The 27,075-nt window shown below is 37.7% G+C and overlaps 1 protein-coding gene across 7 annotated transcripts in view; it reads right to left on the bottom strand.

Annotated features, from left to right (window-relative positions):
- AP3B1 (adaptor related protein complex 3 subunit beta 1) overlaps positions 1–27,075 on the bottom strand; it is a 330,578-nt gene that overhangs the window by 177,471 nt on the left and 126,032 nt on the right. For all 7 annotated transcript variants that reach the window (XM_072606405.1, XM_072606403.1, XM_072606406.1 and 4 more), the window contains one exon: positions 7,560–7,718. In XM_072606405.1, the coding sequence (XP_072462506.1) occupies positions 7,560–7,718 (159 nt within the window). The remainder of the gene's footprint in view (positions 1–7,559; positions 7,719–27,075) is intronic.

Raw genomic sequence — 27,075 nt, forward strand, 5'->3', positions numbered from 1 at the left:
TTCCAGAATGGCTGTACCATTTCACAGCACTCCCAACAGGATATGAATGTACCTGTTTTCCCACAGCCTAGCCAGGTTGTCATATTCCATTTCTGTTATCTTCTTCAACCTGATGGATATCAGGTGGTACTCCAAAGATATTTTTTAATTTGCATTTCTCTCATTATTACTAGGAGGCAGCTAGGTGGATCAGTGAATAGAGTGCTAGGTCTGTGTTCAGGAAGATCTGAGTTCAATCCCCACCTCACTTACTGGCTATGTGACCCTGGGGAGATCACTTAACCTCCATTTGAATTGTGGTTGGTCTTTCATCTCCAAAGATGACTAATGACACCAAAGGGTGACATCTGGACTTAGGGTGAATTGAAGTCAGGCAGAGCTACACAAAGTCATCAGCCTCCCTCTCTCTGCTAGAGTCACTGAAGTTCAGTGGCAAGACAAGAGGAAAGACTGGAGATGGCCTGGAATGCAATGGCTAACCTTGGCATCTTTGGGGTCTGACCAAGCTCTAAGTTCTCCACAGCACCTGCTTCAGATGCCTTCATGGCCACTAGAACAAACCGGCTTTATCTGCCTATTCCAGCACAAGAAGTCTTCGCATGCTTGAAGCAGACATCCTAACTCACCAATCAGTTACCCTTAACCTGCTTTGGTCCATCTGCTTAAACACTTTTACCAGAATGTGGCTGCTGCGCATGCTACAGCCTCTTGGATGGCAGGTGAACACCAAAGATGGCTGAGCTTCCCTGGAAAATGTTTTGGAAAGTCCTCACACAAGAGGTGCTACTCCTTGAACATCCCATAGACTTGTTAGAATCCATCCCCTGGAGAAAGAAATGGCAAACCACTCTAGTGTCTTTGCCAAGAAAACCCAATGGATGGTATGATCTATGAGGTCATAAAGAGTCAGACAAAAGTGAACAACAACTGTTACTATTTAGAATATTTTTTCACATGACTATTGTCAATTTTGACTTCTTCCTCTCAAAAATTCCTACTCATATACCATAACCATTTGTCAATAAGGGAATGGCTCTTATGCCTACAAATTTGGCTCAGTTGCCTATATATTTGAAAAACATGATCCTTATCAAAGAAATTTGCTACCAAGATTTCCCCCATTTCCAAGCTTTTCTTCTAATATTAGCTTCATTGGTTTTGTTTGTACAAAGATTGTTTAACTTTATGTAATCACAATGATAGCCTCTTTCTTGGTCATGAACTCTTCTTCTAACCAGAAGAGGGACAGGTAATTTTTTTCCAAGTCCACATATTAGCTTCTATCACGCTTCTTATCAAAATCATGTACCCAATTTCAGATTCTCTTCATAAAAGGTATGAGATGGTGGTCTATTCCCACTTTTCTGTCAGATTGTTTTCCATTTTTCCAAAGTTTTTTTTAATCAAATAGTGAGTTTTTATCCTACTAGCCGGGATCTTTGAATTTATCAAACATTAGTTACTAAGGTCATTTATTTCCATACACTGTGTACCTAATTTTTTCTATTGATCAATCACACTATTTGTTATCCAGTATCAAAGTGCTCTGATGATTATAGCTTTGGGGGATAGTTAGATACCTGGTAATGTCAGACCTCATTCCTTCCCATTTTTTTTTTCATTTATTCCCTTAATATTCTTGACATTACATTCTTCTGGATGAATATTTTAATTTTTTTCTAGGTCTACAAAGTAATTCTTTGTTAGTTGGTTGGCATGATACTGAATAAATTAATTTAGGTAGTATTGTCATTTTAATTATATTGGATCAGCCTGCTCATGAGGAATTAATATTTCACCAATTATTCAGAGGTCTTTGTTTGTGTGAAGAATGTTTTGTAATTTAGTTCAAATAGTTTCCTGTGGGTCTTTGTACAGATTCCTCAGTACTTTATATTATCTGTGGATATTTGAAATTGAATTTCTCTTTCTATCTCTTCCTGCTGGGTTTTGTTGGTAATATACAGAAATGCTGATTGATTACATGTGGGTTTATTTTGTATCCTGCAACTGTGTTCAAGATATTAATTGTTTTGACTATTTCTAATTGACTCTCTGGGGAACTCTAAGTATGCCATATTGTCTGCGTAAAGTGAAGCGTTTGTTTCCTTACTGCCTATGCTTATTCTTTCCATTTCTTTTTCTTATCTTGTTACATTTTATCTAACATTCCTAGTAAAATTACCTGGCATTTCTAAAAATATAATGAATAATAATGTTAACTATGGACATCCTTGCTTCACCCCTGATCCTACTGGAAACACTTCTAGTTTATTCCCATTACAGATAAGGCTTGCTCTTTGTTTTAGATAGCCACTACTTATCGTTATTAGAAAAGTGTCTTTTTGGCCTGTGCATTCTAGGGATTTTAACAGAAAGGGGTACTGTATTTCGTTAAAAGCTTTTTCTCTTTATATAGAATAATCGTAATTTTTATTCTTTTTATTGCTGACATGGTAAATTATGCTTAAAGTTTTAATAACATAGAACTAGCCCTGCAATCTTGGTATAACCCCAGTCTGGTCACATGCTTTGTAATGTATTATAAACTTGCTAGTATCTTATCTAAAATTTTTGCCTCAATATTCATTAAGGAAATTGGTCTAAAGATTTCTTTCTCTGTTTTGGATCTCAAGACCATATTTGTGTCATAGAAGGAATTCAGTAGGAATCCTTTATCTATTTTCTCAGACTATGTAGTACTGGAATTAACTGTGGCTGGTTTTTTTTTTAAATACTTAGTAGAATTTAATTGTGACTCCATCTGGTCTTGGTTTGTTTTTTTTTTTACTTAGAGAATTAATTTATATCTTTTAAAAAAATTTCTAGGTTAGTGTAATTTGAGTACAGTTATCCTTTCCAAATCACAACTTTCCCCATCACAGTTTTAATATATTGCAGGTTGGCATGAAAAATTAAATGGGAATTTTTTTTGGAAGTTTTGTGGAAGCTGTGGATGACAAGTGAAGGCCAGCAGATGACACAGAAAGTTTTAAAACTCAGAAATGCATGAAATATATGTATAGTATTTTTACTTAACACTGATCTACCTATAACCTATAACTAAATACCTAACCCAAATCTTACAATAAGGTACTGTAAACATCCCATAAAAGAAAAAAAAATACGCAGATTTTTTCCTCCGGTACAAAAGGAGAGACAAAAAAATTTTAGTCAAGATTTTCAAGATCAGAGGCACCACACTCCTAACCCCTACAATGCAGAAGGGATGACTGTATTCTATTTTCTCCTCTGTTAATCTGAGTAATTCCAATTTTTACAAATATTCATCTATTTCACTTAGATTGTAGTTTTATTGATACGTAGTTAAGAAGTCTTTCTTTCTTCATTACCAGTTATGAATAAAGCACTTTTGACACTAGTCATTTGATTTTCTTCTTTTGTTTCTTTAAACAAATTAACCAGTGGTTTATCTATTTTATTGATTGCCCACATAAAAAAACTGCACCTACTTTTATTAGTTCAATGGCTTTTTAAATTTCAATTTTATCCTTCTCTTAATTTTCAGGATTTCTATATTGGTGTTTAATTGTGTGTTTTTTTAATCTGCGGGGTAGTTTTTGTCTTCATCTCTATAACCAATTCATAAATCTACTCCTCCTCTCCTTTCCTGATGTAAACACTTCAAGATGCAATTTTCCCTAAGAGTGATGCTCTGACTACGTCCCACACACTTGGTGTGTTAGCTCACTGCTGTCATTCTCTTTAAAGAATTTAGTGTTTCTATAATTTTCTCTTTTATCTATTTATTCTTTAAGATTATTTAGTTCCAATTAATTTTTAATCTCTGCTTCCAAAGCATTTTATTAAAAGTGATTTTTACATTCTGAAAATGGTGCACTTAATATTTCTGTTTTTCTGCATTTGGGGGGATTTTTATGCCCTAATATATGATTAATTTTTGTAAAAATGGTACATATCGCTGCTCCCATTCCATTTTCTCCAGAGGTCTACCACATATAATTCTTAAAACATGCTATTCATCTCTTTAACTTCTTTCTTATGTCATGGTTGTCTGAGAGGGTAAATTGAGGTCCCCAACTTGTACTGTTTTACTGTCTGTTTCCTCCTGTACCTCATTTACGTTTTCCTCCAAGAATCTGGATGCTATACAGTTTGGTGCATGATCACTGAGTACTAACATCAAATCACTGCCTATGCTGCCTTTCAGCAAAATATAGTTTTGCTGATTATCTCTCCTCATTAGATCTACTGTTGCTTTTGCTTTGTCTGAGATTAGTGCTGTTCCTGCCTTTTTATTTCAGCTGAAACAACAGATTCTTTCCAGTCCCTTATTTTAAGTGTTGGATTATAATTTTTAATCCATTCTGCAATCCTTTTCTATTTTATGGGTGAGTTTATCCCATTCTCATTCCCAGTTAGGGTTGCTAACTGTGTATTTCCCTCCATTCTATTTCTTACATTTATCATTCTCTTTTTAATTCTGTCCCCTCATCAAGAATCTGTTTTGCTTCTGACCACTGCTTTCCTTATTTTACTCTCTCTCTTATCCTTTCCCCTTTCTTAAGACCCCTTTCCCTCCTACTTGCCCACTGGGTAAGATGCCTAGGAAGTCTTCTGTTTCATTAAATATCCAACGATGTATGTACCTTCTTCCCTCCTTGAATGAGCCTTGTAGTCCTATCTCATCCTCCCACCTCCATTCTTTCCTCCCTTTATAAACTTTTCCTTGATCATACTATTTATGTGAAATAATTTTCCCCATTCTTCCTCTTCCTTCCCCTAATTCCAAGTGCATCCCTCTTCCTCATTCTTCCACTCTTCCTTTGAGATAATTCCAACATAACATAATTACACCCATGCCCGTCTTCTAAGTAGACTCCCTCTAACAGTTCTAGTGATGATAAAATTCTGAGGGCTCACATGTGTTATCTTAGAGACATAAAGAGTTTAAGTTCATTAGGATTTTTCAATCATGTTTACCTTTTTATACCTTTTTACAGTCTTATGTCTGAATGTCAAATTTTCTGCTCATCTTTGATCTTTTTATCAAGAATGCTTGAAAGTCCTCTACTTCAGCTTTTTCCCTGTAGGATTATATTCATTTTTGTTGGCTGAGTTATTCTTGGTTGTAATTCTAGCTCTTTTGCTTTCTGGAACATATTCCACATCTGCTCCTTTATAAGGGAGCTAAATCTTAGAGGATCTTGACTGTGGCTTCCCAGTATTTAAATGGCTTCTTTTTGGGCTATTTTCTGTATTTTCTCCTTGACTCACGAGCTCTGGACTTTGGCTGTACTACTCCTGGTAGTTTTCATTTTGGGATGTCTTTCGAAAAGTGACTGGTCGATTCTTTCAGTCAATACTCTGCCTTCTGGCTCTAAGGTATCTGGGCGGTTTTTGCTTTTGAATAGCTTCTTGAAATATGTCTAGGCTCATTTTTTGTTCAAAGGGTTCAGGTAGTCCAGTGAATGTTAAATGATCTCTAATCAGTCTATTTTCCAGGTCAAATGGAACATTTCCTATTTTCTTCTATTTTTTCAGTCTTTTGACCTTGTTTTATTGTTCACGTACTATGGAGTCATTATCTTTCCCTTCGTCAGTTCTAATTTTGAAGGAGTTCCTTTTCTCACTATTGTTTTGTTCCTTTTTTACCATGTGGCTGATTCTGACTTTTAATGACTTATTTTCTATAGTGTTTTCTGTGCCTCTTTTATCAAGGTATTAATTTTATTTATACAATTTTCTTGAATAGCTCTCATTTCTTTTCCCAAGTTTTCCCCTATCACTCATTTAATTTAAAAAAAACTTTTTGCTCTTTTTTTCTTAAATCACTTAAACTCTTGTAGAAATTCTGACTGGACTTTTGTCCAATATGCACTCCTCTTTGAGGCTTTTGTTTGTAAATGTTTCCAAGTCATTGCCTTCTCTACCACCACGGTAGTTTTTTATGGTCAAATTCTTTTGCTATTGTTGTTGTTTCCTCATTTTTCCAGCCTACTTCTTGACTTTTTACTTTATTTTCGTGATGTTCTCTACTCATATCAAGGTGGTGGATGTCAGGTCGAAGCTCTAGTCTTTTATGTTCTTCTGCTGCTTTCACAGATCATCCTGCGAGCCTGTGAGTTTTCAGCGCTTCCAATACATAATCCAAGAAGAGGTCTGTTACACTATCCTTTGGGTTTGCATTCTGAAAACACAAAGTAACACGCAACAGGGAAGCAACATTGACAAATGGAGACAGAAAAGGGCTGGAAGGTAAGACCTTGTATGAGAGGCAGCACTTCAGTTGAGCTTTGAAAGAAGTTCAAGATTCCAAAAGGCAAGGAAAGAGTGCATTCCAGACACGGGAAGCAACCTGTACCAATGCATGGAGACGGGAGACAGACTATTGTGTTATTTATTTTGTGTGTTTATTTACTTATTTCTGTAACTGTGGGATCCTTCCAATCACCAGAGAATGTAGCTCCTACAGGACACGGACGGTTTCAACGCTGTTCTCTGAATTCTTAGCACCTAGTGTAATGCCTGATACATAAATACTACTGAATAAATGAAAAATCTAATCCTTTTTTAGGATGCCTATTTAGATATCTGAAGACACTTATTTTTATCTTCCATTAAGTCTAATATTCTTCTTCACTTTGCTTTAATAACACTTTAGACATTATTTTGACTTATATAAATGATTAATGAAAAATTCTAAGATTATGTCGTATTAGGACTTCAGGGTTAAGAAAAATGCTTTGCAAACCCTAAGACACCAGATATGGAAGTTATTAACCCTAAGACACCAGATATGGAAGTTACTGCTACAAAGTCTATGTTAACACAGTTAACACTAGAACTCTAGGTTGCCAATCTAACACCACCCCCCAAAAAATCAGGAAAAATGAAAAGCTAAAGAAACAATCACCTCAGCATTTCAAAGTTCTCTACAGAAAGAATAACAGGTTGAGATGACTCAAAATTAGGCATACATGCTTAAAACAAAAAAAAATCTATTTTCTTAAGAAATTTATCTTAACGTTATGTTCAACTTCTTTTAGAAAACCAACAAAGAAAAAAATTTAATTTCATCACTGATAATTTCTACAGACACCAATTTTCTTTATCAAAAATTATACTATCCATCCTTGTTGTGGCTTTATTTCTGAAGCTATTAGAAAGTTATTCTGGCAATTTTCCTAAAAAAAAAAAAAGTCCCTGAATTTGTAATTAACCAATGTTAGTACCATATCGTTCAATTCAGATGCATAACTCCACTCTCTTAAAAACTGATCAATTGTGTTTCTAGGAATGTTCTTTTGAACATGTTTAGCTGTTTGTGGGGAAGTATCTGTCACATTAAAAGTTATCAGCAATTTTTTTTTTGCTCAAGAAAAGATACTTTTATTCCACCTTCATTTATTTAGCTTATATCACTAAACAAAAATATATGCTACTAACAACAATACATAAAGAAAATAATTTTAAAACTCAGCAGATTAGCCTTATACTTCATGAATCATTTGGCACTTTTTAAAAAGACTTTTTGGATGCTCTAAAGATATAAAGGAATAAAACGTTTAACATACCGCTGCATTCCTACTCTGTAGCAAAGGCTTTGTATTTCTAATGAGCAGTCGATGGTCAGGATCCATAGCATAAGATATCTTAATCTTGTCATTTTTTTCTTTTTGCTCTTCATCTGATTCATAGAAATTCTTTTCATTGTTCTCTTCTAGGTTTTCATCCTACAAGTAAAAAAAAAATTTAGCTCCATGAAAAAGACCGAAATAGTGAACATGGAAATTATTGTTCAGTCAAAGGACCAAAAGAAGCAGTGACCAAACCCCTTGGTCCCCACAGTTATTTCCAGACCATTTCTTGACCATAGTCCCTCAAAAATGATCTTTCCTTTTTTGAGGTTGATTAAATTAGTTCTTACTATCCTATCCCAATCCTTGTTGCGGGCATCTACCAAAATCTGGGTAATTCTACCCACTTTCTCAACAGCTTGAGTATCTACTTCATGTTCTTACTATCCTCAGACTCTGAAGGCGATAGAGCTCAGGACACCTATCCCAAGAACCCTAGGAATAGTAGACCACTAGTCCATATTCTGGCAAAGCCCCTCATAAAATCATCAAGCGCAACAGAGGCTTCTGGAGGTGCAAGATGGCAACTGTATTTTTTTTCAGTAGTATTTTTTCACTGCTTTCAGTAGTATGACTCCTAAGTTCTTAACATCAAAATCTTTGTGTTGTCTTTTCCCGTTAGAATGTAAAATCTGAAAGTACAGGGAAAGTCCTTTGGCCAGAATGTGTATTCCCAGCATTTATCACAGTAAGTTTTTTTTTTAATTCCTGTTATCTCGCTGAACAAACAGTTATTATGCGCTTATTACGGGCCTGTATGACATGTGACCATGAAAAATGTAGGGCTGCCATTGTGTACTGCTTATCCTGTGACCCGTGGCAACCAACCATCATCAGTCTGTCTCTCGTCTAACCTATCTGTGGCCTGAAGAAGTTTACAAAGTGTGCACGCTGGGCTTCTTATACTTGCCAGGCACTGCTGCTAGGTACTGGACACACAAAGACAACAATCAAGCAGTCTGTGTTTTCACGAGAATTTCATTCTACCAAGGAAGCCAACATGTGCATGATACAAGTACACACCAAATAAATACAGAGTACTTCAAGGACAGAGAAAATGAGCCATCTGAAATACCCAGTAAGCATGAAATAATCTCATGGGGGGAATCACTGACTTTTTAAGGTCAAGGAAATACTTCCTATAGATGGTCACAGTAATGCTGGGTCTTGCAGGATCTCAGGGATCACAACAGGTGGGGAGGAGGCTGTCCGTTCTATGCAAGGAAAGCCTTTCAAGCTGCATAACCAACAAGATGGAGGACTACTTTCTCCTAAAATTCCCAACTTCACAAATCTTATCAAAATATAGAATATGTATAAGAGATAAAACAAGCATAGCTATCTCCACAGACTAAGACACCAAGGACCCGAAAACAAACTACAAAAAAGAACAGAACGTGTCCCACAGAACAAAGGAGTTCAAGATGTCACGCAAGATGATGTGCCCTGTGAATGTGAGCCTATTGTCTCTCTGCAAAGAAATGCCAAAAATAGACTCCATTTAAATTGGTGAAGAGCTCAGAAGAGCAAAAAATATATTTTTTCCAATTTCAATCAGATAATTAGTACTAGAAGAAATTATTTGGGTATGAAATTAGTCGTTTCCTCTTGCTTGCTTCTTTTGATTTCAATACTGCTAAAAATGGTCAATTTCTTGGTAAATATGAATAGACATTCTAAGATTTTAGTTGAGAAAGAAGTTGGGCTCGAACCACAACAAGGCATGAGATGAAAAATTATAAGACGACGACAGCTCTTATGTTTGACATGGTTATTTAAGGTTATTATGATATTTTAAAGATATACTAATTAATTCAATACTAAATTCAAAAGTGTAACATTGTCACCTTTCTTGGGATACACTATCTGTAATAAGGAAATTCGTTCTCTTAGGAGTACTCAAAAGAAGACTGCAACTGAATTGCACCTCTGCTTCAAAATCAGTGACTGACTCTTCTTTCATACAGTTTTAAGTCAAACCTGCTGTTCAGTGCATAAGTTAATCAATACAACGATAGTTAATCAAAAACTCTAAAAGCATAAGCGTGCAGCAATAGTCTGATGTTTACTATAATCAACAAATGTGTCTTAGCTCCCATTAAACTGCCACACGATGACTGTATTAACCCACTCAGCACAGGAACCAGCAATGAAAGCCCGCGAATACATGTGAAGTGCCCCCTTTCAATGAGCCTTTGTTCTTCTTTCACACTTCTCCCTCAGCATCAATTAAACATTTGAAGAGAAACCTGGCCAGTCAGTTCTGATGAAGGGCATCCGGACGGTCGTTACTTGGCTCACAGAGTCACAGGGAGAAACTTCTGTAAGCCAGAGGAAAGACACACAATTTTACCCCTTAATGAGTCACTTAACCTTTCGAGACTCCATCTACTTGTCTGTAAAATAATGACAGGTGCTGCCGGCATTTCCACAGCACCGAGTATGCGCCAAGAGTACGCTCTACAATTTACACCTATGCTGCGCAATGATTACCTCATCTCATCTGAGCAGCTCTGGGAGGGAGGTTAACACAGAGATGAGGAAACTAAGGCAAACAGCGGTGAAAGAACTTATCCAGGGAGGAGCCCGTGAAAAGACAGAGTGAAACAGTTTTCCAGCAAAAGACAACTTGGAAGATCAGCAGGAAAAGTCTGTCATACCTGGGGGAAAGTATAGCACAGTCTAGCACAGGCCATGCCAACACCACCCTGGACCTAATGAAACAGGTTTTGAGAGCCACTGAATAAGCAGTGGCGGCGGCTGCTTCTGGAGCTTGAAGCCCACAGATGGTAAGGAGGTCACACAACTGGTCAGAAGGAGATTATATGGGTCTTTGCAAGCATAAACTCTAGGAAGGACTCTGTTACTTTGCCAACACTTGGATCTAGGTCCCAGTGCTGAATGGCGGCCCCAGGGTTAGGAGGAGCACTAGCACAGCAGAGTTTGTGGCCACAATGGAGCAGGGACCCTCTTCACAGTTCCAGGGCAGAAAATAGTGCTTATGGTCACTCACAGACTAAAGCACTGGCCAGAAGAGTAGGAAACACACCTTTCCTTAGATCATACCACCTTGGAAGAACTGAAAACTTACAGGTCCCTAGGAGTATCTGAAAACAGCTAGATAAAACTCTCAAAGCTTGGGACATTGTGCCCTCCATCCTGGAAGCAGAGGCCTATTTGAACAAAGAGTTAAAAGTTAATTGGCTGGGAAAATAAGCAAACAACAGGAAAAAAAAAATTCTTGCCATAGAAAGTTACTGTGTTCACAAGGAAGATCAAAGCACAAACTCAGAAGAAGATGACAAAGTCAAAATTCCTACATCTAAAGTCTCCAAGAAACATATGAATGTAGAGCTCAAAAAGGATTCTGAAAAATCAAGTATAAGTGGCAGAGGAAAAAATGAGAGTTATGCAAGAAAACCAGAAAAATGAATCAACAGCTTAGTAAAGGAGACACAAAAAAATCCTGAAGAAAATAATACCTCAAAAAACAGACTAAGCCAAATGGCAAAAGAGGTACAAAGAAACAATGAGAAGAATGTCTTAAAAAGTAGAACTGGCCAAATGGAAAAGGAAGTCCTGAAGCTCACTGAAGAAAATAATTCCTTAAAAATTAGAATGGAGCAAATGGAAGCTAATGACTTCATGAGAAATCAAAAAGCAATAAAATCAAAACGAAAAGAAAGACAAAATAGAAGACAATGTGAAATATCTAAATAGAAAAACACTGTCCTGGAAAAAAGATCCAGGAGAGATAAATTTTAAAATTATTGGTCTGCCTGAAAACCATAATCAAAAAAAGAGCCCAAACATCATCTTTCAAGAATTAATCAAGGAAAACTGTCCTGATATTCTAGAATAAGAGGGTAAAACAGAAATGGAAAGAATCCTGAGATCCCAAAAGAAAAAACTCATAGGAATGTTGTAGCCAAATTCCAGATTTGCCAGGTCAAGGAGAAAATATTGCAAGCAGCCAGAAAGAAACAATTCAAGTACTGTAGAAACCCAATCAGGATAACACAGTATTTAGCAGCTTCTACACTAGGGGCTCAGAGGGCTTGTAATGTGATATTCCAGAGGTCAAAGGAGCTAGGATTAAAACCAAGAATCGCCTACCCAGCAAAACTGAACATAATACTTCAAGGGAAAAAATGGAATCTCAACAAAAGAGAGGACTTCCAAGCGTTCTTGTTGAAAAGACTAGTGCTGAATAGAAAATTTGACTTTGAAATACAAGAATCAAGAGAAACATGAAAAGGTAAACAGGAAAGAGAACACATAAGGGACTGATTAAAGTTGAACTGTTTACATTCCTACATGGAAAGATGATATTTGTAACTCATGAGACCTTTCTCAGTATTAGGGTAGAGAGAATATATACATATGTATGTGTGTGTAGTATATAGGTATATGTATGCATATGTGTATATGTATTATGTACATATGCATACATACATGTATGTGTGTGGTATGTGTATAGACAGAGGGAACAGGGTGAGCTGAATATGAAGGGAGGATACCTAAAAACACAAAATTAAGTGTTGAGAGGAATGTAGTGGGAGAGAAAGGGAGAGGTAGAATGTAGCAAATCATCTCACCAAAAAGAGGCAAGAAAGAGCTTTTGCAATGGGAGGGGGAAGACGTTGGAGGTAAAAGGGAATAAGCAAGTCTTACTCTCATTGGATTTGGCTTAAGGAGAGAATAATATACACATTTAATTGTGTATGGAAATCTATCTTACCCTGCAGGCAGGGGGAAGGGAAAGGCAGACTGGGGGAATGGGTAATCAGAAGCAAACACTACTGTGGGGGGACAGGTCAGGGGAGAAAGTAGAGTAAAGAGAGGGCAGGGCAGGACAGAAGGAAGTATGGCTGACCTTTCACAGCATGACTGCTATGGAGTGCTTGGCACAGCTACACATGTATGACCCATTTCAAATTACTCGCTTTCTCAATGAGGGCGACTGGGGAGGGAGGAGGGAGAGGATGTGGAACTCAAAGCTTTGAAAGTGAATGTTAAAACTGTTTTTTCGTGCAACTGGGAATTAACATGTACAGCCAATGGGGTCTAGAAATCTATCTTGCCGTACAGGACAACAGAGCGGATGGGAGAAGGCGTCGGGGGTGACAGAAGGGAGGGCAGATTGGGGGATGGGATGGGGAGACACATAGGAATGTAAACAGTTCAGCTTTAGAAAGTCCTTTATGATTTCTCTTTCCTGTTTACCTTTTCATGCTTCCCTTGATTCTTGTGTTTGAAAGTCAGATTTTCTTTTCAGCTCTGGTCTTTTCATCAAGAATGCTTGAAAGTCCTCTATTTCATTGAATGATCATTTTCCCCCTGAAGCATTATACTCAACTTTGCTGGGTAGGTGATTCTTTCCTGATTTTCTCCTTTCTGTGTGATCACTTCTTCTCTGTCTCCTATGCTGGATCCTTGACCAGATCAGGTATGCCTTCTGTCCTGAGCCCTTTCCTCTTCTCCCTCTGTGCAATTTCACTTGGTGATCTCATCAACTTTCATGCATTTAATTACCATTACTGTGCTGATGATGTCTCTCTGCTGACCTCCAGTCTCACATCATGTCTGACATGCCTTTTAAATATCTTAAACCAGATGTCCCAAGAACATCTTAAATTCAGCATGTCAAAACTAAACTCATTTTCTCCCAAGACCGCCCCTCCTCCTCAAACTTCCTTATTATTGTCAATATTCCCAATCCCCAAGGCTTGCAACTTAAGTATCATTCTGGATTCCTCATTATCTCTCACTTCCTCCATATCAAATCTCTTGCCATGTGCTGTTGATTTTACCTTTGTAACATCTCTCAAATGAGCCACCTTCTCTCCTTCTACATATTTACCACTCTGGCAGCAGCAGGTCATCATCACCTCATGCCTGGACTACTGCAATAGCCTCCTAGAGGGTCTCTCTGTCATAAGTCTCTCTGCGCTATAGTCCATATTCTATTCAACTGTCAAAGTAATCTTCCTAAAGCGGTCTGATCATATCATCTACTACCTCCTTTGGGTACCATCTCCAGTCATTCTGATCTACATCTGGCCACTGCACCCAGATGGTTCTCAAGAAGAAAGTGAGGCTGATGACTTTGCACAGCCCTCTCTCACTTAAATCCAATTCACTTGCAAGCCATGGCACCACCTTCTTGATGTCATGGTCCTCTTTAAGAATGAAGGACAAACAAGTACCACCTCCTTATTCAATAAACTCAGAAACAGCTCTACAACAATGATCAAATTTAAAATCTTCCATTTGACAATAAAGTCTCTTTATAACCAGCCTTCCCATTTACCTGTCCAGTATTCTTGTAACTACACCTCCTTATACAAAACTCAATCCAGTGACATTGGTCCTCCTTGCTATTGCCCAACAAGACACTCCATCTCTGGGCTCTGGGCATTTTCACTGACTATGCCTCAAGCATATAATGCTCTCTCTCCACAAGGAAAATGTTGGGAATTTTTTTCCCAAGTATTTTATCAAATATAAAAATCCCTTGCTCAAAATAAAACAAGTCTAGATGAAGCTTCATGCAATTTAGACAGTATTTTGACATTTTTCTCCATCTGTAAAGCACCCAGCATTCCTAACATTCTCCACGTTTTATACCACAGCCCAGTAACCACTACACCATACAGGTGGAAGTGTGGGTTTGAGGCCCATTGAACACTGAATCTCCCCCAATACATCACAATTATAGAAACACCTGTGCTAAGTAACATTGTGTTGAGCCATTGTGAAAATTCACAGTGTTCAACAGTCCACAACACTTCTCATTTCTTCTGGCTCTACATTCAGTTGCAAGCTAATCAAGCACAGTGGTTTTCAAATGATGTGCCACAGTAGCCTGAGATGCCACAGGACATCTCTAAGGGTTCCTTGAAACAAAATCCGGTTGTGAGAAAACGTTGTATTGGTGACTAGACTACAATATTCAATGCCCTACTCCAGACCATCATGGTGATGGTAATTAGAAGCCATAAGAAACAGCCTAGAAAGTGTCTATAAAAACTCAAAAAAAAGAGGGGTGGGGGGATAAGATCTGAAAATTGATAGAATAGAAAGTAATTCTAAAATAAGACATAGGTGAACTTAAGATTTAGTCGTGGCTTCACAATGACTATTATGTGAGTTTAAGCAAATAACTTCCCAACCTTCAGCTTAGTCATCTGTAAAAAGAAATTAAACGTCATTTATTCCTCTTTATCTCACAAGCATAGAGTATAGGCAAATGAAAATATCTGTAAATATTCACTTCAAACTCTAAAATATATTGTAAACATAATCAGAGCATGAGTTGGGTGTTTTCCTCTGTTTTGTTGTTTGTTTTTGGCAAAGCAATGAGAGAGAGAGAGAGAGAGAGAGAGAGAGAGAGAGAGAGAGAGAGATGAAGTAAATCACAAGTTATCTCCTTTCGCTCACTGGCAACTCTACAGCTTTCATAATCCATTAAAAACAAATTCAATTAAGTTACAGCAGTCCCAGTAACTAAAACATAACTATTCCCCTTACATAACAAAACCCTGAATTCAACTTGCTAAAACAAACTGCACAGAGCTAGGTATGGTTGTTATTAGACTTTAGATAAATACATAAGAACACAGGTTAAATCTCAGGTTTATACATGCATGACATTATATTTAAAAAGTTACTAAATTGCATTCCAATAAATGGACGATGACAAAGTCTTTCATTTAAGGTTTTCTCCAATGCTAGTCACCTCTTGAAGTAAGGCTCACACTGAATCCTTGGAGGCTACATAAATAGGGCCCAGTCACTCTAAGGTCTTATATAAGGTTGAAAAAACTTTCCGTGTAAAAACTAGCCATGTGACCTTAGGGATATTAATTTAGCTGTCCAGACAACAATAAAAAGAGACAGACTAAATAACTTCTACAGCCTCTTCAGTTATAAAATTTTTTATTATTCCAATCAAAAATTACTTTTTAAGTATCAATATAGACAGGATGACGTTATGCATTTAGCAAAGAAAATTTAAAAAGGACTTATTCCTTGAGCTGATCCTCAAGAGATAACAATAAAAACAAGCATATAAAACTGATGTGCAAATAAACATAAAGATTATGAAAAATATGTTTTCAATTGAAAAGGTGTAAAGGGCAAGCTGTACATTAAAATAAATGAGAGAAAACATGAAAGGAAAGAGAAAGTAAAGCCTCAGTTTCAATTATGTCAAAAATAGTCAAAAACATATCTATCAAAAATTTTGAACAACATGAACTCTATGACATTTTGCATAGGATCCACTACTTACACCATTTCTCCAGGTCACAAAGCATGCCATCACTGATGGTACAGCTTCTAACCTACCCAAATTCTAACTAAGGCTGAATCAAACAAAATGCGATTCACCCTCAAATCAGATAAGATTAATATGATGGTGACTGGAAGTGTCTGAACCAGGGGCAACTGTGATTAAAACAATCAGGCCAGATTCAGTATCAACTTTCACTCTAAGAGGTCCTGAAACAGCTCTATTGGAAATGTGGACTCCTTTTAGTGGCTGCCTGAACATGCAACTCCAACCTGTTCTAGCCTCTCTCCTCTGCTTCCAAGGTACCCATCGAGCACCTCAGAAATGTGCTGAGGCTGAAGGTGTGATGTCCCGGAGGTACCATACAAGTGGCCAGGGCAGAACAGAGAAAAACAATTGTGTGATCTAGATCTACCTAAAGGTGTCAAAGAATGGAAAGTCCCTCCAGATCCGAGCCGTCCTTAGAGGAAACGAGTCATCCCATCTTTTCATACCCTTTCAAGATCAACTGTATTTCCCCATGAGAATACAGTTGACAAGAGTGATCTGACAGTTGCAAAAACTGCTCCCAATTGACATGCATGACAGAGAAATTACAGAGAGAAAAACAGACGCAGAAACAGTCAGTCTGCAGCAAAAAAGTGCAACTCAACAAATACATGAAGGCTCTGCTTGGTGAGGTGAATAAAGGAGTCCATCGGTCAGCCTTTATCCTGCGCCCAAAGGCAATGAAAGCACCTTTCATGCAATATTCACCTGGGCACTTCATATTGCGATGCTCATGGTGACTATTCCCAAGATGATCACTGTGACAACTGCTGAGCTAGACAGAGGAATGTGAGTCAGCATGTGCTGTGACACCAAAGGCAAGAATGAGTGAGACTGATGAAAAATGCTGGAATCATGGCTCGTATGAAAGGAGAAGAGGCCAAAGACACATCGGCTACACAGAAACCTATACATCACGCCTAGCTTCTTTGAGAAAATAATCAGAAGGTACCAGACGCAACAAACACCAAATGAAAGACCTTCCTACTGTCTACCTTAGCATCTTGCGTTTCTGTAACTATTCAACCTTTATTTTAATTTTCAGTTTTGCTGGCTTGTAATTCCCTCTTTTCCCATTTCCACTTTAAAAAAATCAAGTGATCATATTTTGATTTCTCTATTATGGTTTTTCCCTCCTTATTTCACATTATTTGGTTTCTTTTTTCTTTTCCATACTATAAAAGCAAATAGTTTATTATTTGTGTCTTTTTCTAAAAATACTCACTAGTTTTCTTTAATAATTTAATTATTAAAATTTCAATTTTAATTTTTATCTTTTCCCCTTTTCTTACTTGGGTTTCAATGACTTATTTTCAAGTTTTTCAAACTATATTAGAAATATATTAGAACAACATTCCAGGCATGGGAAATAACTAATGTAAAAGCATGGAGATGAGATGTGAATATTGGTGTGGGGAGAAGGGAGAGGGGGGATTGTTTGGGAGTTCTGGGGATTGTGATGAAAATGCACCCTGTCCTTTCTTTTTCAACACCTACAGAAAATTTACTTTCCCAAAACATGGCTTTCAATTGTTTTTTATATTTGAGGAGAACCAAGTATTCCTTCAGACCTCAGTCTTCTAATAATGATGATGGATACAAACATTTATGTAGTACCTACGTGTCAAGCCCTAATTAGCACTCTACAGTTATTATTTCGCTTGATCCTCACACAACCCTAGGAGGAAGGTGCTACTATGAGACCCATCTTACAGATGAGGAAATTAAGGAAAACAGAGGTTGACTTGCCCAGGGTCACACGCACCTAGTAAGTATCTGAATCCAGACTTGAAATAAAGGTTTTCTTGACTCCAGGCCCAGTGTCCTGCCCACTGTACCACCCAGCAGCCAAAGGTATTGAGGGACTGGATTAAGAAAAACCTGGAAGCGGATTAGTATTGTTCTGAGGATTTAAAGAGAGAAGGGAAAGAGAATGGAAAATAAAGCAGGAATACACTGGTATAGAAAGGAGGAAGAAGTGAGGGGAACTTGGTCTTACTAAAAGAAGGGCATACAAACATGCAGCAAAGGATAGAAAAACAATTATTCTTATCTAAAATGGATAAAGGAGAACTGAACATATACACACAAAAAATTTGGTGCAGAAACGCATCAAACTGAACATGCAAACAAGCAGGGAAGGGGCAGGAGTAGTTAAGATGGAGGATAATGTAAGGGAGACAATAGTCACAAGGAAAACAAACTTGATGATTCCAAAAGGGGAGAAAAAGGTAAGCAGCTAGAATCTAAAGGGGACCCATCAACTGGCTAGCACATAGTGGGTGCTTGATAAATTAATTTATGTGTAGGACTTTATATTCAAGCAAATTTAAAAATGTGACTTTACAAGGACACAAAAGGAGGAGGTAAGGCAGTTTATTTAGAAAAACATAAGGACTTTAATAAGTTGCAAGCTCAAGACTGGCATGGTGGTTACCGGGGAAGCTGGAGACTGGTAAATCACTTGAATTTGGGGGGTTTGAGCCACAGTATGGCTAAAGTCAATCAGGAGTCTGCACACACATAGCCTAGCACTAGTATGGTAAGCTCACAGGGAGCTGAGGGACACAAGGTTGACGAAGGAAGGGCAAACTGGCTCAAGTGAGAAAAATGGAGCAAGCTAAAGTTTCCCCACTGATCAGCATTAATGCTATGATTGGTTGTTATAATTCCAGCCCAGGTGAGAAAGGAAGACAGTTTAGATAGACAGACAGACAGACAGATAGACAGATAGATAGATAGATAAGATAGACAGACAGGCACATAGACACACAGATAGATAGACAGACAGACAGACAGATAGATGATAGACAGACAGACAGACAGACAGATAGATAGATAGATAGATAGACAGATAGATAAGATAGACAGACAGGCACATAGACACACAGATAGACAGATAGACAGACACATAGACACACAGATAGACAGACAGACAGACAGACAGATGAGGAAACAGAAAACTAGAGAGACAGAGACAGAGACAGACAAGACAAACACTGCACCCTCAAAATGAGTTATTCAAAGTTCCCGACTCCCTAACAGTACAACGGGCCGCCTAAGAGACTGATGGTTCTCCTTCCTTTAGGGGCTTAAGTAAAATCCAGAAGATGGCTTTTGCAGAGACTGAGGGATTCTCATTCCAAAATTGCATTTATTCTTTTTTCTAGATTAAAAATAATGACACATCCAATGTTTGTTTTCAGCATTTTTAAGCAATTTACCACTTCTGTAAAATACAGAAGTAGGCTCCCATTAAACAAGGATGTTACCAAAAAGCAGCACTGCATTCACCATGAAGGCAATCACTATAACGCTAGTTTAAAACAGGAGGCAGGACTTGGCTTTGCCCTGCGCCTGACCAAGCAGGATAAGGAATGAACTGGAAGTGTTACTAGTTAAGCCAAGAGAGCTAGTAGAAGGAACAAAAAAAAGAGAAAAAGGTGTATAAAAAGGAAACAAAAAGAAAAAAGAAAATGGAAGAACATATAAAGTTCATTTGATCCAATGAAATGACGGGCGCAGGGATTGGCGAGCGTTCATGATTATTACGCTCTCTTCGGTTTCAGCGGGATTCAGATCGCGGCCTCGTCACAAGGTCATTCTGGATTTCATGTCCAATGGACTCTTGTCTGCTTTGGCTTTTGGTCACTGAACAAAAATAAACTTGCTACAAGCAACTGCCACAGAAGGTACAAGCGCAGTCGCAGAAACGACGTCGGGAACAGCTGGGACCTTACTCCGCTCAGCAAGCTTTGGATCTCTGCTGGACGTCTCTGCTTTGGGCGTCTTTTGTTCTCTGAAGGGAGACTGTAAGTACTTGGTATGGCCCAGTCTATTAGAAATGACGTGAAGTTTTTTGTGATCGATGTTATACCCAAGCGACTATAAATAAAAGCTTAGTCTGTGATAATGGGCCAATCCCAGTACAGTTTATTTTTTGAATTCTCCAAAATATTTTGAGACTTATATTGGTAAAGTGGGCATCTGTCACCTCTCAGTTAATAAATATAGTTTGTTTCTGACATGTAATTCTAACCGCCAGTCATGTCTGGCAAGATACTTAGTTAAACTAATGCTAATTTTTTACAATCTGAAATTCAATGGCAGAGGGGACAGAGAACTGGCCGTGGAGATAGTAAGATTCGAGTTCAAATCAAGCCCTAGATACTTACTAGCTATGTGATCTTGGGACAAAGCATTTAACTGCTCTGTACCTCAGTTTCTCCTTCTTGAAGTTTAGGGGTTGGATTTCTTCTGGCTCTAAATCTATAAAGGATGGGGACAGAGAAAAGATCGTGAGATAAGGCAACTAAACGGATCACTGGTAACTTGAGGGAGAGCAGATTCAGAATAAGTGAAGTCACATCCACAAGCACCTATGAAGTATTTAAAATGTGCTATGCACTGTTGTAAGTGCTCCAGACACACACAAGAAAGAGGAAAAAACATTAATAAGATGGGAGAGAGTTTAAGAGAGTGTGCAGAAAGGGAGTGAAAGCGCCAAATGTGAAATTTTGTGAAGGAAATGAGCTGAGCAATAGAGATATGACACAATGACTACAGTACTGGACATGGCACATTCTGATGAAGGTTTTCAAATGCGTAATATGAATCAGTCATCTTTACTATCCATTATCCTTTCCTCATTATTTATTTAAACACAGCCATGGTTTGGTTGTTTCAATCTCATGTCATCTTTTCCTCAGTAATACTGTTTTTCCAAGCGATGTATTTATTCTGAACTTTTCTCAAACAAGCTGCTAGTCTGACTACATATGGGCAGCTGACTCAGGACTGACTCCCGTATCATTGAGTCTTCTACTCTCCATTAAAAGATGCTCAATGCTCACCAAATCCAGCACCTGCTGATCTTTTCTCAAACCAAGTACTCATGATGTCGAGGTGTGAAGCTGTCTGTAGGCTAATCAATCTTTGTCCTGGGTCATCCCCTATTCCTGACACACACTTTCCAAAATAATTCACATACTCTCAGCTATTCCAACCTTTTCATTTAAGACACTGGGTGTCAAAGCACATATCCATCTAATCTGGAGTCTTACTTAGCTACTCCTAGAACTTCTCTTCATCCGCCACAGGAAAGAGATAGGAATAAGCATTTACGTAGCATCAGCTATGCCAGGGACTGTATTGTTTCACTGGATCGTCACAACAATCCTCCAAGGTAGGCCCTATTATCTCATTTTATAATGGAGGAACCTGAGGCAGACAGCTATTAACTGACTTGTCTAGCGTCACACAACTAGCAAGTATCTAACACTAGATTTGAACTCAGGCACTTCAGCCTTCTACCACGGAATCCCCCGACTGCCTCCAATGTTGGGGCATAAACTGCTGGGATTTTCATAGTGATATTTTTCATGAATACTGTCACCTAAAGTGATTAAACATTCCAAGCCCTGTTTATGCTGCATTTGGATGCAGGATTTTAAAAAAAGGGTCCACCAATGCCTTTGTTCGTCCAAGGTAGGGATCTTAAAATACAGCCCATGAATTTGTTTCTTGTTCAAATTTCAATATAATCAGTTTCCTTCCCAAAGCTGTCTTCTATTTTATGTATTTTTTAAACAAAAATACTGAGAAAGAGTCCCTGGGCTTTACCAGACTGCCCAATAGGACTTGATACAAAAGCAGTTTGCAGCCCCTCCTCTGGGGGGTACCCATATAAGACATCCTTCCATTTAATTGGAACTCTCTTTCTTTCTTAGTTCATTTATAGTGAGGATTTCAACAACTACTCTGATAGTAGTATAAGGACCCAACCATGAGACAGAAATCTCACATTTGGAGTTCCACCTCTCAAATTAAAACTGGAAAATTATATAAAAAGTAGGTAATTCTCAAAAGCTTCTTTTACCTTTCCTGTCACTCTACCAGAGATCCCTGGAAAAGTCTGAGGAAGCAGGGGCGTGAGTGTTGTATATGACTTAGGCCCATCTCCTGTTTTTATTTTATGGGTTGTCAGGGCCAAAGAATCCATCACCAAATGGCCAGCCTACTGGTAACGAGCCTCTCCATAATTAGAAAGGCTGGCTCTTGGAAGCAGGGACAGTAGCTATTTCATTAGAACCAGAAGGGAAGCCTTTCCAGCTAGTGTTTATATTCCACTAAACACAGCCTCCAAGATGCCAGGGTCATGGCCACCTCCGCTGAGGCACTGGAGTAGTTCCTGGGAGACGTCTTTTCAAAATAAATAATTTTTAAAATGTCTCAGGAGGTCGTGCAAGATAAGAAAGTCTGCAGTTGGGAGGAGAAAGTCTAATGGCAAAGCAGGTACAAAGAGGGATGTACAAATACATTCTTGGGTCATGGATGAATTACTATGAATTGCATGACCTAATATATCAAGTAAACTTTTCTTTCACAAAACTCAAGTCAAATACATCAAGAAAAAATTAATAATTTTTCTAACGTAATGCCTACAAAAGAGACTTCTTAAAATCAGTAACTCTGGTTGAAAATTTTAATCATGAGTTTGATGTGCCATCTACAGCTTGTCATTCCTAATTCTATTTACAGAATTCTAATTCTGTAATTCTATTTACAGATTCTAATATGTATTTACAATCCACTTTCTAGTATTATCTGAAAGAATGGAAGACAAAGGTCTGTTCTTAAATTCTGACAGCATGGAAAAGTACAGCCAAGATGGCACAAAGGTAGAAAGCAATGTGGCGAACTCCAACCCACAAACATCTCCCAAAAAGGTACAAAGAAAATGCACTGAATCCTGATGGGGAAATTCAAAATAGTCACAGTGAGTCATTTGTCTAGCCCAACTCACTGTAGAGGATGTGAAGCCAAGTCTGTGGGCACTGGAGACAGGCTAGCCAGATGCACACAGTACAAGCACTCCAGTACCCAGATACAGGCACCAGAGAGAAACGAGATCCCAGACCCATTCCAGATCATCACCAAAATTACTGGGGCACTGGATGGGGGCAGGTACAAACTGGCAGCTTTGTCACCCACTACCCAGTTCATAGTTTTGAGTCATAGTGTTTAAGGTTAGGGAGGCCCTGGAAAGTGTACAGAAAAAGGAGGAAGTTCAGAAGCCAGCAGCAGCAGTGGTGTATCTTAGACCACAGACTCAGAATGAGCTCTGCACCACAGCTGATTCACCCCAGGCTGCAGAGGAATAACCAATAAAGGAATCCCAAAGCACAGGGGAACCTACAATTCTGCCACTCTAAGAGCCTTCCGGCTTGCTAATGGGGACAGAGTAGCAGTTTAATTCTCCCTTAGGACCATGGGGCAGCAAACAGACACTGTTCTGGATCTGACTGAAAATCTACAAGTTCCCAGTCTGTCCCCGGGGTCCTAGAATAACAAAAAACTTAAAACCCTAGTAAAGCAGCAACAAAACCAGCTGAGACTTTCCCTCCAAAAGTATGGCAGAGTCACCTCAAATACAAAATCAAGGCAACAGAATACCAGGTAACAAAAAAACAAAACAAACGATATATGTGATGACATGACTATAACCTGTTATGACAGTGGTCGGGAGGCTCAAGAGAAAACACATAAGAGAATGGCCTCCAAAACATCTACAAGCAGTGCCTCAAAGGAAAACACAGCTTGGACATAAATTCAACCAAGTGTCTAGAACAGTTCTGAAGTAAGAGTTTAAAAGAGTTTTAAAATGTTGAGACCTTTGGAATTAAGAACTGGAAAAGGAATTAACAGCTTAGCAAGAGAGGCACAAAACTCCGTCCAAGCAACCAACTCCCTAAAAATTAGAACAGAATAAATAGAAGTCAAGGGCTCCATGAGACAATGAGAAATATTTAAGTCAAAAAGCTAAAAAGAAAATAAATGGATCATATATCTCATAGCAAATAAACTGACCTGAAAAAATAGATCAAGGAAAAAAAAATTTAAGAATGACAAGACTAGGGGTGGGGGTAGGAGAGATCCTTGACATTAAATTTCAAGAAATCTTAAAATTACCGAAACTTCTGAGAACTAGAGGGCTAAGTGGGAGCAGAAAGAATTCATTGTTCATCTGAAAGAAACTAAAAAACAAGAACAAACCCTTCCCAAGAACCTCATGACTGAAATAAAAACATTCTAGGTCAAGGAGAACATTTAGACATAGCCAATGTAGCAATCACTACAAAGGAGTGGAGAACATTGACTAGGATATTCCAGAAGGCAGAAGATATGGGATATTTTTTATTCCAAACTTAACATCAAATAAAATGGGCATTTCTACGTACAGAGCAGAATCAAAAAATACAGCTAGCGATCTTTAAAAAAAGGCTTTCTTGTCTTTATACATGTAATAAATTCAGCATTCAACTCTCAATCTGGTGCTACTTGTCTGCAACTCCTTCTGGTCCTCTTTTCTATGCATTTTTTTAAAAAAATGTTTTGATGAATCCCCTTCTCCATCTCCTCCCTCCCCCCCACCTCTGTTCTCCCCTCCCTGTTCTCTCCCTTCTCCCACCACAACTATGACTACTAACGTATCCCTGGCTCCTACCTTTCTCCAACCCCAAACACTGAGAGGAAAAAATACCCATGTAACAAATATGCGTAATGAAGCCAAACAAATTTCCACAGTGGTCATGTCTGCAAGCATCCGTGTTCTTTGGCCCTCTGCATCTACCAATCTTCTGTCCAAAAGTGGGGAGAGGGCAAAGGGGCCATCCCCTGGATAACTATTTAAAGAAGCCTCTTCACTCGAAGTGAGAACGGATAAGGCCTTAGCCTGAAAGGGCCAGGGTCTTCCACCACATCCTGGGCCATCTCCAGTCCTAAGGAATATCAGGCCCCTGAACCCAGATGGCTCAGGAGGAGAAGGTGAGGCTGTGACCTTGCACAGCCCTCCCTCCCTCATGTCATCGTCCTCCTGGAGAACCGTCACCACCCAAGAGGGCTTTCTCACAAATCGTTGCCCTGCCTCAGCTCACTGCACTCTGCATCAATTCATACAAACCTCACCCCTTCTGGCATTTCCTGCAGTTCAGCAATATCCCAATGTTCTATCTCATTAATGTGCCACGATGTGCTCAGCCATTCCCTAATCGTTGGGGATTCATTTGCAATTCTGTTCCATAACAACAAAAGAAGTTACTCTACGTCTTCATTCAGAAGGATCTTTTTCTTACTCATTTTTCCTACTGCTACTTTTGATCCGTGTTTGCTTTTACTTGTACTGTAACCTGAGAAATCTACAACACTACAACAGGTAAAGCTTAAGGCACCATGGCATAGCATAACTCACACTGATTATCATTTTATTGATAATAATACCCACTCTACTAAAACGCTTCATCCAGTCTGCTCAAACGTCTTTAATTTTCAGACAGAGAGAATAAACTTTAGAGAGTTTTACGCAATAAATTGCCTTCAGTAAAAAAGATTTATTTTTTTCAGCAAATTTAAGTACTCATTTGACCACAACCATGCATGTAAACTTTGAATTATGAAGTATTGAGTTAATGGTTTTATGTTTTACTTAGCCACTAGAAAAACTCAAAGATTCAGGAAGACATTTTAATTTTAATTTTAAAAAAGGCATTTTAGTATAAACTTTATACTGAAACAACTGTTTTTAAAAGGAACAAAATATACTTTTCAAAGTATTTCAAACATAATAAAAAGATACATACTATCTTCTATGTAAGTAAAATTCTCTCAATGTATGTGACTCACAGACTTTTTTAAAAAGTAGATATAAAATTATATCAGTCATAATGACTAAATTTCCCAAACCAAAACCACCTGGATCTGACAAAAAGGTTGACCTTTTTTTAAAGCGCATTTTTCTTTTCTTGAAATTGGGACTGTCCCAGAAGGTTGAATGTGTGTATGTGTGTGTACATATGTATATATGTGTGTATATGTATATTAAGTTATATAATTGATACTACCAGCAATATAGTTCAGTAATATAGAATCAAGCATTAATTGTTGAGAGATCAAGCTCTTAAAATTTAATGAAACTTTACAAAAACTTTTTAGCTTACTTCCATTTTTTAAAATACTGTAGATAGAAATGATCCTTGATAAGTTGAGATCTTTAACAAGAATATAAAAATATTTTATCCAGTATTAAAAAAAAAGTTCAAAATTCACAAGAAAAAAATTGTCAAGTTCCAAAGTCAGAGTTTAAGCATGATGAATGCCACTAGAAGAGCAAAAAAATAAAAATAAAAAAAACGGATTCTAAAATTCCACTGTTTTATGATACTAATTTATATTACTTTAATCCAGAAATAACAACAAAAAGTTTTGTCTTAGGTATTTAAGTTTCAAACTGCTTTTCTCCTCTTAAATTTATACAAAGACAATGGTATTCAACTGAAGAATTTTTAAGTCCTTGGAAATTATTCAAACTTGACCCAGAATAAAAATAAAACTGCATATATTGTCCAAAGAGTAAGGTAAATTTAAGAAAATAAAAATGCAAATATGCATTTTAGCAGTCTCTTGAATTTATTAACCTAAAAGGTTTAATTTCCATTTTCCTGCATCAGCTTTATTTATAAAATGCCGTGCCCTATAAATATGCTGTTATTTTCTATAGTCAAGCACCCTCTTAACAAATCTTCTCATTAATATGTAAATTTAAAGTCAATCGGTCTTCTCCCTGACAGCGCCATGAATTCCTAGTGCACTGTATAATCGGCTTTGACTTGGCATCCACCATTTATCATCAAAAATGTCAGTTAGAAAAATTATGGAGAACGCACAGCAATTGATATGACTGCAGTCTACTTTGTCAACACTTAATTGTTCCTCAAATCATACATTTACATATAAACAGCCTAAATACTGATCTATAATGATGCAAATAAACTAAATTAAAAATCTCTTCTGCTGTTTAAGATGCCTAGTTATATATGATGTGTTCATTTAAGAAGTTACTGACAAAGGCACACATACCAGCTCATCTCAAAAAGTACTTCTACTAATTTTCAGTTCCCAAAGTAATCAGTTTTGCCTGCAACCATATAAGCATAAACCAATATTAAACCAATTCGGGATATAAAAGACAACTTCTTTTGTAAAGCAGATTAGTCAATGTAATTTTAGGCAGAATAAAAAGCAAACACCTGATATATTTTTAAAAAATATTTA

The sequence above is a fragment of the Notamacropus eugenii genome, chromosome 4, assembly GCF_028372415.1.
Source record: "Notamacropus eugenii isolate mMacEug1 chromosome 4, mMacEug1.pri_v2, whole genome shotgun sequence".
Taxonomy (NCBI): Eukaryota; Metazoa; Chordata; class Mammalia; order Diprotodontia; family Macropodidae; genus Notamacropus; species Notamacropus eugenii.